The sequence below is a fragment of the Miniopterus schreibersii genome, assembly GCF_964146895.1.
Source record: "Miniopterus schreibersii genome assembly, chromosome: 1".
In the NCBI taxonomy this organism is placed as follows: domain Eukaryota; kingdom Metazoa; phylum Chordata; class Mammalia; order Chiroptera; family Miniopteridae; genus Miniopterus; species Miniopterus schreibersii.
Genome location: NC_138101.1, coordinates 144,499,306 through 144,519,523, shown reverse-complemented (window position 1 = coordinate 144,519,523; position 20,218 = coordinate 144,499,306). Strand labels below are relative to the sequence as shown.

Below are 20,218 nucleotides of genomic sequence, written 5' to 3'. Positions count from 1 at the left end.
ACAGCTTATGCCAAGAATAACATAGCGCCTTCTGGAAATTCTTTGTAGTTCATCCTAGTTAGAGGCATAGAGCTCATCGTATATCTCCGGGTGAAAGGGGGAATAAATTTTAAATGTTGGCCAAGGCTAGATCTAGGAAGTTCTTGCATTTTTGGACTAGTGAGCCTGCACTTTATACTATGCCCGCTGAGTGTTATTGAGGGTTTTAAAGCAGGTATGGGAATCCTTCCAAGCACCTCTAAGAATAAAGAACAGTGTTGGAAATTTTTAAAGAGGGGAGAGAGACAGATTCAAAGTAGTCTATTCCTAAGGGGTCAAGGAAGATGAAGTCTGAGAAACATCTTTTGAATTAGTAACACAGAGGTCAGTGGTGCTCTTAGTGCTATGTGATAAAAACAGTGAGGTTGAAAGATGGATTGCAGTAGTTTGGAGAGAGGGTAGATGCAGAAATGGGGGCAAGACATAGAATGTATTTGGAAAGTTTGGCCTTGAGAGGAGGAGGGAAAGAAGATGGCAAGAGGTCAAAGTTTTTTGTTTCTGTTTTTGTTTGTTGGAGCGTTGTCTGGTACACCAAAAAGTGGTGGGTTCCATTCCTGGTCAGGGCACATATCCGGGTTGAGGGTTTGATGCCCAGTTGGGGCACATATGGGAGGCAACAGATCAATGTTTCTTTCACATCGATGTTTCTTTCTCTCAAAAAAACCAAAAAAACAACAATCAATAAAATAAAAGTAATTAAGCCCAGCTGGGCATGGTTCAGCGGTTGAGTGTCGACCTAGGATCTAGGAGATCGAAGTTTGATTCCCGGTAAGCGTACATGCCCGGGTTGCAGGCTCGATCCCCAGACAGGGGCGTGCAGGAGGCAGCTGATCAATGACGACTCTCTCATCATTGATGTTTCAACTCTCTCTCTCCCTCTCCCCCTCCCTGAAATAAAAAAAGATATATTTTTTAAAAATAATTAAAACAGATGAAACTTACACATGATAAGGACATAAAAGTGAGAAAGTACAGTTGAATAGAGAGGTGCTAGTCAGCTCTTCCTGAAAGCAGCCAGAGGTGCCCTCTGAAAATGGTTTGCTATTCACTTGACCCAAAAAAACCCACAAAATCATGCAAATCAAGAGGTTCAAATTTTCGTGTGCATTTTAAAAACACTGTGCCCTAGCTGGTTTGGCTCAGTGGTTAGAGTGTTGGCCCACGGACTGAAGGGTTCCGATTTTGAGTCTGGCCAAGGGTATGTACCTCTGTTGCAAGCTCCATCCCTGGCGCTAGAGGGGGCATATGCAGGAGGCAACCAATTGATGTGTCTCTCTCATATCAATGTTTATCTCTCTCACTCTCTCTGAAAAGCAATGGAAAAAATATCCTCAGGTGAGGATTTTTTTAAAAAACCCACAAAAAACACTCGTGAAACTGCCCAGGCCATCAAGGGTATACATATTAGAAAAGCCACCAAGTATCTGAGGGATGTTACTTTACAGAAGCAATGTGTGCCATTCTGTTATTACAATGGTAAAGTTGGTAGGTGTGTCCAGGGGAAACAGTGGGGCAGGACACAGGATCAGTGGCCCAAAAAGAGTGCTCAATTTTTGCTGCACATGCTTAAAAATGCAGAGAGCAATGCTGAACTTAAGGGTTTAGATATAGATTCTCTGGTCATTGAGCACATCCAGGTGAACAAAGCCCCCAAGATGTGGCACAAAACTTTATATAGAGCTCATGGGTGGATTAACCATACATATGCTCTCCCTACCACATTGAGATGATCCTTCCTGAAAAAGAGCAGATTGTTCCTAAACCAGAAGAGGAGGTTGCATAGGAGAAAAAAGATATCCCAGCAGAAACTGAAGAAACAAAATTTTTGGCCTGGGAGTAAATTCAACATAAAATAAATACTAATAAAAGTAAAAAAGAGAGAGAGAAGTGCTAGTCAGTGGTAAAAGATCTTGAGATCGTAAGAGTAAAGGGAACTCAAAGCACTGATGGGAAGAATGTCTTGGAAGAGAGATAAGACATCTTTTTTTCCTAAGGAAAGTAAATATCTGTAAGTTTGTATGTTTTGTAACAGGAAGTTAAAGAAGTTCTCATTTGATGACCTCTGTTTTCTCTGTGAAACTGCTGATAGAAAATAGGTTGTGAGTTTTAAGGAAAATAGAAAGATTTGGGATATTGTAGAAAGTGACAGAGCAAGTTGGCCAGATAAAAGTAATAGGTCTAGTAAGCAGTGTCGAGGACCTGTATACAATTAGTAAAAATGAACTTACCAGTTCTGCATTCCTGTGTGGATTTCTCAAGCAGTAATGACTTTTTGAGGGTAGAATTGGAGAAAATGTATGGTTGAGTTCATTTAGGGTTGGGATGGTCACTGGCATAATGCCATGGTTTTTAACCAGAAACATTTTTGCCTTTTAGCGGACATTTGGCAGTTTTTGGAGACATTTTTGATTGTTGAGATGATGGGGGTGGGAGGGTGGGAGAAGATGTAAGGGAGGGCACTAGAGGCATCTAGTGTCCAGGGATGCTGCTAAATATCCTACAATTCATAGTACAGCACAAGAATTATCTCCACACTGTCAATAGTGCCAAGGTTGAGAAACCCTAACCTAAGATTACCTTGATGCTCACCAACAGATGACCTTGGTTTTCCTTGGATTGTGGTCCCAAGCTTATAGATAAAGCAGTTCTTCCATTGTATGTCTTTAAAGGAGAGTAGGATGAGCAGCATACCCCAGACCTAGAGTGTTTCAAGGATTTGTGATGTCACAAATACAGAATTGGAATAGTTGCTCAATCCTCTAGAAGCAAATCTGGATTTACATGTAACTGGTGGGAGCTGCTTACTCTGCTTTGAGGCATTGAAGGTCTTGTTAAACATAGATATTATTAGAGGCTCAATAATATAGGAGTAACGGTTTACACCATTATCAACCTTAATGTAATTTGGTTTATCTGACTAGTATAGTTGCTAAAATAGCATCCTGTGGGAATGAGTATAAGCTAAGTTTAATAATAAATATAAGTATAGTAGGTATTAATAAGAATATAATCATAGGTATTGGATTGTCTGCTAATTTTAAACTAGCAACACCCTGAGAGATAAGATTTTCTTAATTTTAACTCGGAGGAAAGTGAGGTTCCAAGGAAACTTGTGATTTTGTCCAAAGTCACAAATTAGAACCTACGTCAACATTTGAACTCAGGTCTATCTGTTCTAAAGCTTTTCCAATTTCCAGTACGCGTTAGTAAGTTTTGCAAAGGAGTGGTTGGAAATTTAGCTGAAACCGTTGCCACTAACTAAAGGGAATGGTGGGGCCTTAGGGAAAAAGTAAGAGCAAGAGGGAGGCCTAGAAATAGTAAAGAGAATGAAAAAAGTAGGCAAGGAAGCAAGCCACAAGCAGTGTCCGGTGCGGCGGGCTGTTTCCCGCAAGTCAGCCTGCCTTCGGGCGTGTTCCATTCTTGTTAAGTAAAGCCTCTTCCCCCCCCCCCCCCGTGTCCGTTGTTCACTGTCGCGTGTTCAAATAAAGCTAGGTTGTTGAGAAAGGCGGGCTGCAAAAGGAAAAAAAAAAAAAAAAAAGGGGGGGCGCAAAGGCGGCGCTCTGCGCCTGCGCACTGGCGGCGGCGGCGGCGGCGGTGCCCGGCGTGGAGCGGGTCCGGAGCGGGCCGCCGGACCCCAAACGGAGGGGGGCGTCTGGAAGCTCCCTCGCCGGGGCGTCGGCGGCCTGATGGAGTAAGAGGGTCGGCTGGAAGTGTGAGTATGCGGTGGCGGGCTGCTTTGAGGCATATGAGAGCCCCAGGGTCCGGTGGTCTGCCCCTCAGGGAGGGCGGGGGCTGCAGGGCGCGGCGGGGCTCTGCTCCTGCGGGCGTGGTGCGGGGGCAGCCTGGCCGTCCCTCCTGCAGCCTGCGCGCGTCTGCGGGCCCGCTGTGTTCCTGTCTTGGGGGGTACAGATTCTCGCGGGGGCGTTCCAGTCTTGCTTCCCGCCCCAGCGAGAAACGTGGCTGCAGACCCTTGACCTTTAGGGAAGGCCACTGACCTCCTTAAGCCCCCCCGGTGCCGCCGGTTGTCCATACACCCAGGTGCTTAAAGGCCCGCGGGTCTCAGGCCACGGACACCTTTCGACCTCTTGCGACTGTTAGTCTCTGTTGTTGTTGTTTTGCCTTCCTTCCGTTTTCTCCCCCAGTGGCATGCATTTTAATAACAGAATTATGGAGCGCTTACTATGTGTCAGTTTAATGTTTAATCCAAGCCTCGGTGCATAATAATAGAGAGAAAATGCTTTGTCTCCTCTCCCCTCAGTCTGCTCCATTTAATCATCTTTGAGAGTTAGAATGATCTTTTGAGAGTCTGAGGTTAATTCATCCTGGGACGTTTGAGATTTCCACGGCTCTTAGCAATTTGGGACTGCCATTTGGTCAGGGCAAGTTTTTCTTTTAGCTACCAAATGAGTGCTTTATTCACCATAATGGTTTATATATCGAATTAACTCAAGCCAAACTAACTTTTCAGCACTTACTAAGAGCCTAGTATTGTTCTAAATTCCATGGGAAATCTTAAAATTTGTTTTAAGTCCTGTTCTCGAGCTTTGGTAGTAAATGAAACAATGGAAGAGAATATTTACATTCAGCTAGGGTTTATTTAGCACCTGTTACACATGTGCCAGTAACACTTGGGTCTGTCACAAAAAATTAATGAGATACTGTAATGGAAGGTGTTTTTTTGGAGCACATTTCAGAGGAGGGCAGAGAGTTTGATGGTAATTTGCTCAAGCTAATTTAGCTAGGGGTAAGTGGCGAAATTCACATACAGGACCCAAGCTTATCTTTTTTCTGCCACACCAAGTTAGATATACTAAGTACTTCTGCTGAGAAGCATCTACATTACAGTTATAGCTTCTAGAGTTAACTATAGGAGTCTAGAAAATGGTAGGAGCCTTTAATGATAGTAGGTAGTTTTTAAAGAGAACTTCACAGTGGCTTGGAAAGAGGTAGAAAGTGTGAAGCAGCCTGATCAGGTTAGTTCAGAGCCAGTAGTTTTGATTAAAATAAAGATGTTTAAAAAGGAAAAACTGAACAGTGTTATTGTACATTTAGGTTAGAGCACAAGTAGTTTGAAGCAAGGGAATAATGGGAGATGTTAGTGGTCGTGGTTCTGGGACAAGGAATGGCTCAGTGAGAAGTACACATATTTTGTAATTTTCGTATCTAAGTGGGAACTTTGGGATTAATTTGTGTACTCAGTGAATAAGAGCACCTAGGCAGACAAGTTACATATGAATACTACAATTGCACATCTGCCGTGCTAAATTTCTAATGGAAACCTTAGAGTCAATTAGGTTTCTTAATTTTCAGTCTGAAAGAGACTATCAAGAAGTGAGAGTTTCTGGTCCTGGCTGGGTAGTTCAGTTGGTTAGAGCATCATTCCCATATGACGAGGTTTTGGGTTCGATCCCCTGCCACGGCACATATGAGAAGCAACCAATGAATGCATAAATAAGTGGAACAGCAGATCAGTGTCTCTCTCTCCCTCCCTAACTTCCTTTCTAAAAATCAATAAATAAATCAAAGAAAAAAAGAAGTGAGAGTTCTTAAGTGATGAGTCAGTAGTGAACTGTTAAATTAATGATGCATCTGTTAGAAAGAATGATCCAAGGTTCAGGTCAAGATGGGAGCATAGGTTAACGCCATACTGGAATCCTCCCACAACCACATCAAAATTACAACTAAACAACAGAACAGCATCATTCAGAACTGCCTGAAATCTAGCTGAACTGAAGTTCTACAACGAAGAAAATAAAGAAGCAGCCACATAGAGACTAGTAGGAGGGGCAGAGATGCAGAATGGCCTAGTTCCACACCCACGTATGGTGGATAAAAAATCAGGAGGGCTATCTGGCTGCTGAAGTCACCCCTGAGGAGTGAGGGGATCCCAGCCTCACACCAGGCCCCTAGCCCAAGGTTCCATTTCCAGGAATAGAAGTTCCCATAACTTCTGGCTGTGAAAACCAGCAGGGATTGTAGCTGAGTGAGACGGAGGGCAGCCGGAGACTCAGGGTTTCTCTTAAAGGGCCCGCTCACAGACGACTTGCTCTGAGCCCCAGTCCTGGGACAAGCAGCTCAAAAGGCACCAGGGACATACAGGGAGGAACTGAAGTGTCTGGCTTCAGGGTAAGAGCTGGAGTGGCAGCTTTCAGAAAGACTTGCTGGCAGAAGCCATTGTTCCTTTTCTGAGTTCTCATAGAGCCTGCTGGCCCTAGCAGTATCTGAGTCTCCATCAACCTTGCTCACACTGTTAGCCCTGCCCTGTCGATTCCCTGAGACCCCTCACCCCATCCGACTTGTCGGCCCAATCCAAGCCATTTCCCCTTGGCTTTTCCGTACAAATGGTCTGTCTTGGGCTCATGCTTCAAACTTTTCTAAAACTCTCAAACAAGTAGCATCTGGTCTGGTACCTCTTGTTAAGTGGCTCCAGGCCAGGCACTAGTGGTAGCTGGCCTCTGCTAGTGGTGCACACACAGCTTGGCTTCTCTTGAGCATTTCCAAGCCCAGCTCAAGTAATGGCCTTGTGCAGATCACTTTGTAGCTCATGCCAGGTGGTCCCGGGCAGGGCACAGGTGGTGTCTGATCTTGGCCTGTACCTCCCAGGAGGTCTCAGAGTCAGTGCACCTGGTGGACAGCTTCAGATCACTTTGAAGCACTACCCAGCCACCTCTACAAGTGACACACTCAAGGGGTGCACTTAGTAGAGCCCAGAGCCCTGCTGAAGTAAGTTCTGTTCTGTGGGGTCAACCTTGCACAGCAGATCCTCCACAGTGGTTGCAGCCAGTCTTTTTTATTTTACTTTATTTTTAAAAAAATATGTTTTTATTGATTTAGAGAGAGAGAAACATCAATGTGAGAGAGACACATTGGTTAGTTGCCTTCTGCACACAGCTCTGCCGGGGTGGGGGATCAAACCTGTAACCCAGGTACATGCCCTTGACTGGGAATCGAACCCACAACCCTTCGGAGCGTAGGCTGATGTTCTAACTGCTGAGCCACACTGGCCAGGAATGCAAATTTTTAAACTGCTAAATAAATACAACAAACTACCCAGTAATACTTTTCTTTTTTTTTTTTTTAATCTTTTTTTTTTTTTTTTTTTAAATATATCTTTATTGATTTCAGAGAGAGGAAAGGAGACGGAGCGAGAGAGACAGAAACATCAATGATGAGAGAGTCATTGATCGAGCCCACAACCTGGGCATGTGCCCTGGCCGGGCATCGAACCCTGATCGCCTGGATCCTAGGTCGATGCTCAACCGCTGAGCCACACCCGGCCGGGCCCAGTAATACTTTTCAAACAGTGTTTGTACAAGCCATCTTTGGGCTTAAGACTTACTTTGTTAAATGATGATAACTTTTGCTAATACTTTTATTTTGTTAGGATTGGTGCTATCCCAGTTTTTTTCTCAGTTATTTTTCCCTTTAGGACATAGTGCTCACCAAGTTTCAGAATTGAGTAAGGAATTGGAACCTGACAGTAGTTCTAAATTCAGGTCTCCCCTGTCCATTTCCTTGCCTGGTAATGGGCAATATGAACAGCTTAATTTCCTTGGGGCTCAACTTTTAATGCCTTTTCCTGAGTCACAGCTTTAATTTTTTATCTTTGTTTCAGTCCTATGCTTACTAATTAAGAGTGGTTGCTACATATATTCCTGCAAAATGTAGTGTTAGGACAGATAATATAAAAAGTAGGAATGCTAGTGAATAGAATGCTTACGAATGCAAGAAACCACCAATCACTTGCTTTGGGAAACAGGAGTCAGCCAGAATTTAGAACTAGCAAATAGGGCAGTTACCCCAGGATAAGTCTTTGAAAGTTGTAGTTATATGTTGATGTGCCCCCAAATACTTCCTGACCTCTGTTGTCAACTTAGCTAGGAGCCTTGAAACTTTCTGGGAGGCCCACTCAGCAAATTGAGGACTTCCCAGAAGTGCCAGTCATACTTTTGTTCCATAACCTTTTGGACAACCTAGGGGTAATGGCAAAACTTGTTCTATCACTGAACACTCTCTGTTGTTCTGTCTTGCTCACGAGAAATCAGGGTTAAGGTGGAGGCATGGAAAGTTACCTGTGGAATTCAAACAAAGGATTCTGATCTGAGTACCACTACTCCCTCCCCACTCCCCCTGCCAAGAAATAATTTTTAAGCTTTTTTTCTTTCGTGTTTTATAGTATATTATTGTCATAAAGAGTCTGAGTTGGCTTTATGTCAAAGTTCAAATATCTTAAGTACTACTGGGTTAACTAATGAATGCTAGAGGTATATGAAAAGACAGATCATGGCAAAGCTAGGGAGATTAGACATACCTACTAACAAATAGCCTGTTCTTGTGTATTTCACAGGTTGTTTAAACAGTAGAAAGGGATAATGTAACAATGTTCCAAATAAAGTTCTTTGATACTAAACAGTGTTTTCCAGCTTTGAGCTACATAATAAATATTTGGAGAAATATATATATATATTTTTTAATCTACACCTAAGGATATCTTTTTATTGATTTTAGGGAGGGGGAGAGAGAGGAGAGAGAGAGAGAGAGAGAAACATCAATTGGTTGCCTCCTGCATGCTCCTGGATTGGGGATCAAACCCACAACCTTTTGGTATATGAGACGGTGCTCCAACCAACTGAGCCACCTAACCAGGGCAGAGAAGTATTCTGACATTGATGTTTGAGATGGATTACAGTGTCATGAGATAGTGGTTATTTGGAAGGCTGTCTTCCTGACCAGTTTAAGTCACTTTTGAGGAACTACTCCTGTATAAGGTGAGAGAGCATAATGAAGTACAAAATGGAGTCTCTGGAGAGTCTAATGCACTTATTCTACTCTATCTGCACAACTGTGGGTTTTTGGTGTTTTTTTAAATTAATAAATTATGTGGGTGATTCTGATATACTGCTTAGATTGAGAACTTGTTTATATAATTAGTGGCAGGAGTCAGGGCAGGAATGAGTAGAGCAGTAGGGTGAAGGGAGAAGAACAGATGTAGTAAGGCCATGCAGGTTTATCACACTGAAGAATAGGTAACAGTGAAAAACAGAAATCCGTTAGGACTTAGCGTCTAAGTATGGGAATCTAAAAGAAAAAAAATCAGTAATACGGTTTTAACTATGGGAATGGTAGTCGTATTGAGAGAATAGTAACTAGGATGTTAAGAAAAAGTATTTATAGGAGTTTTAGGCTAAGGAGTATCATAGATATTTTTCAGTTATTTGGAGAAATTTTGATAGATTTTACAGTGAGTATATGTAAAAGGTAAGGGGGGAAGATAAGGTGGTTTAAGTGAGGACAGCAATAGTTGGAATTTTATGTACTTACTTTATTTGTATGATGTAACCTCTCAAGCACTTAGAGATCTGAGTTGGGTGGTTCCCATGTATAAGGCTGCAAGCGAACTTCAGTATTTCAGAAAGCTTAAGGGAAATCACATAGTTACCTATTTTAAGCATATACAAGTTAAGATTCCTTTGTCTTTGGCTGGAATCATATCAACTCAGTGTTTAAATAGTAGGTCTTCCTTATTGATTAAATAGTTTGCTATTATACTTTTTGATTTTTTTACAGAAGTGAAAATGAATTTACTTAATACATGCAGATTAGAAACATGGAGCTCATGAAAGGAAAAAGTAAATAAAAAGAGGGAGTCTTTGGTTAAAAGCTTGATAGAGAATGATTTTACTGTATGATTTTATTTTTTTATCCGTTTACTAGGAGTTGACATATTTGACTTTATTAAATAGAAACACAATTTGTATTTTAGTGCTTAGTTTCCAGTTGAGTAAATATGTAAAAACTCCATAATGACTGCTATTGCTTGTGCCAGCTTCTCAGTTTTTTGTTTCTGTTTTGCTTTGATGGTTAATAACTTGAAGCAGTATTAAAAACATTTCTGGACATACCTTCTTTACCACTATTTCCCCAACTTTTAGAATTGTGCTTGGTGTTCAGTAAATGCTTGTTGAATGAAGTAATCAAATACTGCATGTAAACAGTAATTATAATTAAAGTTGAAGTAAATGTTAGGATATAAGGGAATTAAAAGAATAACTATGCTTTGAGGCTTAGCACCAGAGTTATTTATGTTAATTTTAGACTTTAGGAGATTAGGAATACTGGAAGGATAGATAATACTGTACCTATCCATAAATGTGTGTTTCTTTGTGTGTGTTTTTTTTTTTTTAATCCTCACCTGAGAATATTTTTTCCATTGCTTTTCAGAGAGAGTAGAAGGGAGGGATGGAGGGAGGGAGGAAGAGGGGGGGGAGAGAGAATCATTGATGTGAGAGAGAAAGACATTGGTTGCCTCCTGCATTGCCCGACGCTCAACCTCTGAACCATGCTGGCTGGGCTAGACTCACCTTTGGTAGGTGGTGATGACAAGATCACATGGCAGAAGAGCACATGGGGTGGGAGATAATGCTTTGGCCATCTATGGAAACAATCTACCACAGTGCTATTAAAAAAAAAAAAATTAAGCAGGTTAATAGGGGAATAGCAGAAATGAGGGGCAGAAAGTACAGTATTCAGAAGGAGGTCAGGGAAGGCCTCCTTGATGAGGCAGCATGAGAGTGAGCCATGAGAATCATAAATATTTTTTTCTTTTAATGTTTTAATTTATCTTTATTGTTGAAAGTATTACAAATGTTCCCTGTTTTTCCCCCATTGATCCCCTCCTTCCTGTACTCCGCCACCTCGAAGTCTTCACCACACTATTGTTTGTGTCCATGGGTTATGCATATATGCATATAACTTCTTAGGTTAATCTCTACCCCCGTACTCCCCACTCACCCACCCCTGTCTTCCCTCTGATATTTGTCAGTCTGTTCCATGCTTCTATGTTTCTGGATCTATTTTTTTCATCAGTTTATTTTCTTCATTAGATTCCACATGTGAGTAAGATTATATGATACTTGTCTTTCTCTGACTGGCTTACTTTGCTTAGCGTAATACTCTCCAGGTCCCACCATGCTGTCTCAAAGAATAAGGGATCTTCCTTTTATTACAGCTGCATAGTATTCCATATTGTAAATATCTGAGAAGATGCGTGATATGATTTCAATCTTCTTGAACCTGTAGAGACTTGTTTTGTGTCCTAACATGTGGTCTATCTTTGAGAATGACCCATGTGCACTTGAGGAGAATGTATATTCTGCAGCTTTGGGATGAAATATTCTGTAAATGTCATTTAAATCCACCTGACCTAGTGTGTCATTTAGAGTCACTGTTTCCTTGTTGATTTTTTGTCTGGAAGATCTATCCAGTAAAGTCAGTGGGGTGTTAGAGTCCCCTACTATGACTGTATTGCTGTTGATCTCTCCCTTAAAGTCCTCCAGAAGGGTTTTTTTTTCTTTCTTCAGCCTGTGTGTCTTTTGTTCTGAAGTGGGATTTTTGTAGACAGCATATATTTGGGCCTTGTTTTCTTATCCATTCCCCTACCCTATGTCTTTTGATTGGAGCATTTAAATCCATTTATATCTAAGATTATTATTGATAGGTACTTATCTATTGCCATTTTATTTCTTTATGCCTATGTTTCTCACTTTCTCTATTTCAACTTCTTATTACAGTGGTCCCTTTAACATTTCTTGGAATGCTGGTTTGGTGGTGATAAACTCCTTTAGCCTTTTTTTTTTTTTTTTTGTCTGGGAAGTTCTTTATTTCACCATCTATTTTGAATGATAGCCTTGCTGGATAGAGTATTCTTGGTTTCAGATCCTTGCTTTTCATTATCTTGAATACTTCATGCCATTGCCTTCTGGCCTGTAGAGTTTCTGATGAGAAATCAGCTGACAACCTTATGGGAACTCTTTTGTAGGTAACAGATTGCTTTTCTCTTGCTGCCTTTAAAATTCTCTCTTTGTCTTGAATTTGGCATTTTAATTATGATGTGTCTGGGCATAGGCCTTTTTGGATTCTTCTTACTTGTCACTCTCTGTGCCTCCTGAACTTGTGTGGCTTTTTCCTTCACCATGTTAGAGGAGTTTTCTGCCATTATTTCTTCAAACAGGTTCTCTAACTCTTGCTTACTTTCTACCTCCTCTGGTACTCATATGATGTGAATATTGTTATGTTTCATGTTGTCTCACAGCTTCCTTAAACTGTCCTCCTGTTTTTTAATTGCTTTTTCTTTTTGGTCCTCTGAGTGATTTTTTCTACCCTGTCTTCTAATTTGCGGATCAGATCCTCAGCTTTCCCTAATCTGCTGTTTATTCCTTCCAATGTATTTTTTATTTCTCACTATGTCATTCTTAATTTCCTTCATAGTTTCCATTTCTTTTCTCATGCCGTTGAGCATCCTTATGATCAATATTCTGAACTCTGATAGATTGCTATCTCCATTTCATTTAGCTCTTCTGGAGAATTCTTTTGTTCTTTCATTTGGGGCTTGTTTTTTTGTCTCCCAACTTTGGCTGAGTGTTTGGATATGTTTCTATGTATTAGGTAGATCCTCTAGGACTCCCCATCTTTTGGATGGTCTGTGGTGTAGGCCAGTGTCAGATGCTGTTGGTGACTAGCCTTGAGTACCCTATTTGAAGCTTTCTGCATTCCACAGGTGGTTCCCTCTGCTGGGACTGGGTGGGTTTAGAAAAGACCAGGATGTGCACCAGCATCTGTTTTTCCATGCTCTGGGTCCAGAAGCAAATCAGACAAAGACTCAAAGCACCCACAGACTGATTGTTATTCAGTTTTTTATGAGTCTCAGGTTGTAGAAACTCTACAGGGTGGGGTGGCTGATTGTTATTGAGTTTCTTAATGAGCCTCAGGCTGTAGAAACAAGGGGTGGGACAAGGGGTTTTCCAACAGGGTGGGGCAATTTCCCCCCTCTCCCCCTGAAAAAGCTGCTTGGATAGTAAATGTCTGCCCTCTGCCATATGGGGGAATGTATTAGCACAGGAATCCAGATGGCTGCCCTCTGAGCTCTGTCCCCCAATCCAGCATTCCTGGATTCTCCTCACACAGCTCTAGTCCATTCTGCCCTCCCTCTGCCGGAGCCCAAGGTGAGTGGCTGCACATGAAACTTTGTGCATTGGCCCTTTAGGAGGGCGCCTTCATTTCCAGCCATCTCTCCCTGATAGACAGGAACCCTGCTGCTATTCATAGTCAGATGTTATGTGGGTACCTTCCTCTGTTCTGGCACTCTGGGTTGGGAAGCCCAGCTTGGAGTTTACACCCCAAAGGTCTCATCAGGAACCCCCCACAGCTGAGATCTCCCTCCAGATCTTTAGCTGCTGCCCGTGGGAGCACAGCCAGCCCTCTCGCGCCTATGCAGTTCCTACTAGTCTCTGTACCATCTCCACTTTACGTCCTTGGTTATGAGGGTGCTCTCTAGCTAGTCTTCAGTTGATTATTCAGAAAGGTTTTTCTATAGTTTAGTTTTAATTTCAGTTTTGTCCTGGGAGAGGGTCAGTGTAGCTTCCATTCAATATGCCACCATTTTGAAATCAACCATAAAGACTTGTTAGGGAAGAATGTTTCACACAGAAAGAACAGGAAATATAGAAGAGAATTCCTAGTGTGATCAAGGAGTAGAAGGAGGGCAATGTGACTGGAGTGGAGGGATGGAGGGAAAGTGGTAGGGCATGGAGTCAGAGAGTAAGTGAGAAACAGATTTTGTGTCCCATGACAAAGGACTTTGGATCTTCTGTGAATAGGTGGGAATCTATTGGAAGATTTTGAGTAGAGGACTTATTGATCTGACTTAAATTTTCAAAGAATCTCATTCTGAAAATCCCTGGCTACTGTTTTGAGAATAGACTGTGAGAGGATAAGAGTAGAAGTAGGAAGTCATCAGTAGGCTGGTGCCATGGGATGATATGCTGCTAAGTTGTGAGGAATGGTTGGGTTTTGGATATATTTCAAGGTGGGACTGACAGGATTTCCTGGTGAGGCTGGATATGGGGCGAGAAAGAGGAACCAAGGATGATTCTTAAAGCTTTTGCCCTAGGTACCTGGAAAATTGGAATTTTCATTTAATAAGATGGGAAGATTAGGGGAGAAGCAGGGTGGAGGTGAGGGAGAGGCAAGATATTTTGGCCATGCTAAGAAGAATCTAAGAAGACTGGGGGTAAAAATGTTACTAAATGTTACTTCCTCATTGCAGGTGTGACGTTGAGTGCTTCAGATCTGGTCACTATGGTACGAGAACGAAAATGCATATTGTGCAACACTGTGTACAGCTCAAAAAAGGTAATAATAGAAGAGGAAGACTCTGAGGCTTTATGACTGGTCATTTTTTCAGACATCGTATGAAATTTATAGATGGTAAAAGCTTTTAATGCTGTCTTATTTGTGCTTCTTTCTTAAACCATAGTCTCATTCCACTGGTTTCTTTTTCATTACTGCCTCATAAAGCCAGTAACTATATTATTAAGCCTCTACCCAGAATTTGAGGATACTCAAAAGTAGACAATAAAGAGAAATTTAGTTAGTAGCCATTTATGGAGAAAATACCTTACAATTTAGGTTATTTGAGGTTATATCACTTTTTAAGTAGCTGAGGATACAACATTATATGCACCTGCATTCTCTTTCTGCCTGTGCTTGTGAGAAGTATAGCACAGCAGAAATGATATTAATAATATCCTAGATGTCCACAAGGTGGGGATGCTGCACAAAGAAAAACAGACATATTTAAGAACTAAAAGAATTCACCTGTGCCTTAGGGAAATTGGCTGCAAATTGTCTCACTCTTTGCTTTTTCTTGCCTTTATTCTTTGCTTTCAACGTAGTGCTGCTAGCTTCAATATTGAGTTTTTTTCTCTATGCTTTCAAGACGTTCTTTATTGTCATTGGAGATTCTCTTTATTGTCAATTCAGAGAACTGGGAAGGTTATTGTGAGCTATCATGAAAGATGTTTGGGAGTAAGATGGCTTAAAAGAAATAGAGAAGAGATATTTTAGGTGGGAGAACATGTACAAAGATACAGAGGCAGAATGGCATATAACAGTTCTAGGACTTGTAAGAAGGCTCATTTGATTAAAACAGTTTTGTCTTGGGAATAGTGGGACTGCAATTTAATTTGTGATTTAAGTGAAGACAGTTGATACGCAATGTTGAGTGCAAGACCAAGGGATTTGATTATGATCCATCTAGTAGGCTGGGGTGAAGAATTTTTCCCCCCCGTATAGGATTTCTGTTAGTGATGGAAAAATCAACTGAGATTTTAAAATCATGTTTAATAATATACCTGCTGCCTTTTACAAAAGTAAAAAACAAACAAACAAAACCCCGAAATAGCTGCTCCTGTGGTTTTAAAAAATTTAGATCAGGGTTTATATAACTTTTCAATAAACAAAAATTCTTTATTGCTACTTTCAGATTTGAGGGATGGGAAATTGAGAAGGTATAAGATGGATGGATATAGACACTCAGAGGTGTGGACTCAGATTTTGATAGAGTGGCAGCCCTATCTGTTATATCTCATAATTTTGCTATTTTAAGGCTTTTTGGCATTTTTTCTACTCTGGCTTGAAACATGTTTTCATCTCTTCATGCTTTTACATGGATCATAATGAAATTAAATCAAGGTTGGGATTGTCCACTCCTGCCTTAGGGAAAGCCAACTATAGCTTTTAAAGCAAGGGAATAGCATGATTTAAGTGTTAAGATTAATGAGTCTAAGAAATGAGAAAAATGGGTTAATTGAAAGAGATAACTCTAATACTTATTTCTAGATAGATCATGTACACCTTATGTTGAGGCAGTGCTTTCTCCTCTAGTTTCCCAAACTAGTATAACCTTGGTTTTTCCATATACACGAGGTGAAAAGGATGTTAGGGTGACATAAGTATGAGCTGTTTACTACATCCCTGAGTATCCTGATACGCATTAAAGTATGAAAGACTGAGAAGCTTGGTAACTGAGCAGGTATGCATTTGCGGCTGTTACTTTAATCCTGTGCTTATGGATCTTTACCACTTATTTTGCAAGCTCAGTTGTGTCTGCATTCGTTCCTTACAGCAAGATGGGAGAGAATTTCATGTGTAAATTTAGGAAAAGATTTGGGAAATGTTTTAGATAATCAAAAGGTATGTTAAAATCAGTTTTGAATGATAATATTTTTATAATTGAAATAGAATATAGAATTGGTTTTTATATTAGAGAATAACTCATTTCAGTGAATATTGTTTTGGTCAGGAATGGTTTTATTGCAAGAAACAGAACTCACTTAAATTTAACTTAATAAAAGGGGATTTGGCATATGTAAATCTTTTATTTTATTTATTGGTTTGAGAGAGATTGATTTGTTGTTCCACTTATTTATGCATTCGTTGGTTGATTCCTTTTTAAATTTTTATTTTTTATTGATTTCAGAGAGAGGAAGGGAGAGAGGAGAGAGAGAGAAACATCAATGATGAGAGCCATTGATCAGCTGTCTCCTGCACGCCCCCCACTGGGGATCGAGCCTGAAACTGGGGCACGTGCCCTGACTGGGTATCAAACTGTGATCTCCTGGTTCATAGGTTGATGCTCAACCACTGAGCAACACTGGCCAGGCATTGGTTGATTCTTGTATGTGCCTGACCCAGATTGAACTGGCAACCTTGGTGTATTGGGATGACACTCTGACCAGCTGAGCTGCCTGGCCAGGGCCCTGGCATATGTACACCTAATCTGAGGAAAAACTGAACACAATCAATAGAGGTTTGAGCAGATGTGTATTATTCATGGATTTTTTTCATTCTATATTATGTCACTAATTTGACTCAGTTTTCAGTTCTAACCATTCTAGTTAGTCGCCAATCACTTGTAGTAGTTAGAAGGGGTCACATGTAAAGCTGTCCCCTCCAAATGAAGCATTTGTAAAGGTGAGGAAATGATGGTCATCTTCAGTAAAATTCCCATTTATGGGAGTGTTTGTTGTATGCTTTTTGACAAATAAACTATAAAATGAAAAATCCCAAGGCACTAGATGCTTACAATGTAGCACGATGTTTGAAATACTGGCTTTGGTGTCAGATCTGCCAGGATTTGAGTCCCAGTTCAACCACTTGATTATCCATGACTCTAAGAGGGCAAGACTGGGAATGTTTTCGCACTTACCCCTTCAGTGCCTAGCTTTGTACATGATAATAAGCACTTGGTAAATGTTTGGTGAATAAATGAGTTAGCTTCTCTGCATGCTTGTGTCCTTATGAAGTGAATAATACTCCCTTAGCAGCGTGTGCAGTTCAAGTGAGAAAATATTTGAGGCACTTAAGCATAGAGCACAGTTAACAGCAATTATAATACTCAGCAATTATAGAAGCCCTTTTATTATATGTGTAAAAGCCATTCTCTAATTATGGCATACTGACTATATATATATTTTGGCATGGCAAAGGGGCAGACATTTGCAACTTTTTTAGTTTTTTGAGGTATGTGCATATACGTTTGAAAGTGGAAGCTCTTCCCACAGATTTAATTTCCTTCCCATGAAGGGTGGGATGGGGAGGGAGGGGAGAACCTAGTAAATTTTCAAATTTTCTTTAGAGCCAAACAAATCAAATGGGGACAGCGGGCAGTGAAGATGAAGGCACAATTGAGCTGCTGTGTTCAAAGTAGTTTTTAAAAACTTCATGATCAACTATTGAGAAGTTCTGTTATATTCATGTTTTGTCTAGAATTGATGTATCCATCTGTTCATTCAACAGCTATTGACAACTGTTTGCCAGGCCTGGCCAAGACATGAATTTGAGTTGTAACTTACTTTTGAGAAACTCAGTTGAGTGGGGAAAGAGAGTATGTAGTCAAATAGTTGGGAAGTTATGTGATTTCAGAGGTTTTTAAAAAAAATAAACTTTAGTAAATTCCTTATATTGGGATAGAGTTTAACCCACATAATTTATTCTTAAAGCTTTTTCCTTCTAAACACTATGCTTTCTAACCTTTTTAGAAGCCACTTGTATAGGTCTTTGTTTAAAATTCCTTTATTTAAAAATGAAATATGTCAAGAACATAACTAAAGAAGTATTTAATAAGGAACTGATTACAATGTTGAATTGAGGAAGAGTAACCAGAACAAACACTTGACACTAGGAACGTGAGCCCAAGTTGTTGATTGAACAGGAACAGACGAATTTTCCCCCCCAAAGCAATTCCCCTTAGTTTAATCTGCTTTCTTTAATTTTGAAGGAGATGGACGAACACATGCGGAGCATGTTGCATCACAGGGAACTTGAGAACCTGAAGGGCAGGTATGGGAACGGCTGTCTTCCATAAACTTGTGAATGTGGGGGGAGCTGAGTGCTGATGAGACCTGTCAGCTTATTTTATAGTAATCCTTCATAAATGAATATTATCTTATGGCATAGAACTATTTTTTAGTATTAATAACAAGTACAATAGATTTTTTGATCATTCGAAAGATTAAACCTTTGTGCATCTCAAATGTGTAGAATTCACAGCAGCTCTAGTAAATAGATTACAACAAAGGAGTATTGGGAAGAGCTAGTGCTCTCATTAGCAAGCTTTGTCATTCCTACACACCAGCCTTGCAACTAGGACATTTTATATTATTGTCCCAAGTTATTTTATATTATTGCCCCATTTATATTATATTATTACATTTTATATTATTGCCCCATTGTTACAAGTTATTGCATGCAATAAACCTTTAGTGTTGCTAGAATAGTCTGAGAAGTCTAGAGTCTGCGAAATAGTACTGAATCTCATTAGTGTAAATGAAATCAAAGTACACATCTTGAGTATTTAAGAATGCTGTTTTGTGATGTAAGGCTTGAGATGTTTAAGGAAAGAAAGTATAAGCACCTTTAAAAAATTATATGTAGCATATGTGTATATTTCATGTCATTTTTCCCCCCATCTGTGGTTCCTTTTTTGATGTTTTGACTTCTGTGAACTTGAAATTTGAAGACAGCATGAAAGAGAAACATTGGGAAACTGAGAAATATTAATTATATCCTATTCCATGCATAATAGTTACAAGCTTTGATCAGGATGCCAACCTAAGCTATTTGGAGTTATATGTATTTTAAGTAATAAAGTTTTAGATTGTGTGGGCAAATTAATATGTTATTAAACTTTCAGCAACTGTTTAGCGTATTAGTAGAATTTTTCCATGTTCTCAGTCCCTTACTGTGTGAAGGTTAGGTCTTAACAGCAATCTGAAAGAGCCTTTCACTCAGATTTAGTGTGGAGAGCCCTTATAATACCTTGAATATATATCACTTTAACTCATTATTATTGGAAACCTCTGAAATACAGTCAGCCTTCGACTATATGTGGAATATCTTAATTACTTAGTCCCGTTTCCAACAAACTTCTTTCTGGAATTCACCTTATTCTGGGCTATTTACCTGTCACCTGACTATATTATGAAAAAAAACAAATGAGGTCAATAAATCTAGTCATTAGGGGAGAAGCCCATTTTATTTGAAGATTAACGCCTATTATATTCAGAGATCACTAATCAGGTATTTAAAACACTTTGTTAATTTTGATTACTTAAGATTCATATTCATAATCAATACAGAATTATAAAAAGTAAAAAAAAAGTAGAAGTTGTCTAACCCCCTTCCCCCCAGCTCCTATTCCCCTGTTGGAGGAAAGTCAGTAGAGTGGCATATATCCTATCACCTCTTTCTGTGCGTATATGGAGATTTATATTTGGCTATGCACACACATTTTGTCTTAATTACGTAACTGAACCACATACTCCATATGTATTGCTCTGCTGTTTTTCCTCTCCTCCCACCCCATTTTGTTATTTGGAGTATGGTCAAATAATTAAAGAGAAAGCATTAGAAGCTTCTGAGCTGACAATATAAATGTCATTGTTAACACCCAAACTCATTTTATTTAAAGGAGATCATTTTAGTACTTATATACTAATTTTTTAGATACAGTGCTAATAAATTTTATATAGTTTTCTGGCCTGTGACAGATTGCAAGGGAGAAGGCAAGCAGGTAGCAACAAAAAACAGCTCACAAAACTATAAAAAACAGATAAAATCTCAAATCATTTACTTACTTGGAGCATTTATTGTAGGGACAGTTGTTAGTTTACACCGTAGGGACAGTCGTTAGTTTACACCGTAGGGACAAGTAGTTATTAGTTATTATTTCTTTTTCTTTCTATCATCAGTTTGTGATTTTTTTCCCCCTCTCTGGATTCCATGTTTAAATAGTGGCTTTCTGATGTTAAGGCTTTCTGTTTCGCTTTATATTTGTATC

General features: G+C 40.0%; 1 protein-coding gene and 1 pseudogene across 7 annotated transcripts in view; both read left to right on the top strand.

The window, feature by feature from the left end:
- The first annotated feature begins 1,072 nt into the window (after nucleotides 1-1,072).
- Nucleotides 1,073-1,879, top strand: LOC308565111 (large ribosomal subunit protein uL22-like; annotated as a pseudogene). The gene is made up of 2 exons: nucleotides 1,073-1,159; nucleotides 1,410-1,879. The product of its transcript is annotated as a large ribosomal subunit protein uL22-like (transcript).
- Nucleotides 1,880-3,580: 1,701 nt separating this feature from the next.
- ZNF106 (zinc finger protein 106) overlaps nucleotides 3,581-20,218 on the top strand; it is a 51,690-nt gene continuing 35,052 nt past the window's right edge. For 3 of the 6 annotated variants that reach the window (XM_081153608.1, XM_081153607.1, XM_081153611.1), the window contains exons 1-3: nucleotides 3,581-3,751; nucleotides 14,144-14,229; nucleotides 18,158-18,219. In XM_081153608.1, the coding sequence (XP_081009734.1) occupies nucleotides 14,176-14,229; nucleotides 18,158-18,219 (116 nt within the window). In that variant the 5' untranslated portion in view covers nucleotides 3,581-3,751; nucleotides 14,144-14,175. The remainder of the gene's footprint in view (nucleotides 3,752-14,143; nucleotides 14,230-18,157; nucleotides 18,220-20,218) is intronic. The other 3 variants (XM_081153609.1, XM_081153612.1, XM_081153610.1) reach the window with 3 other exon arrangements.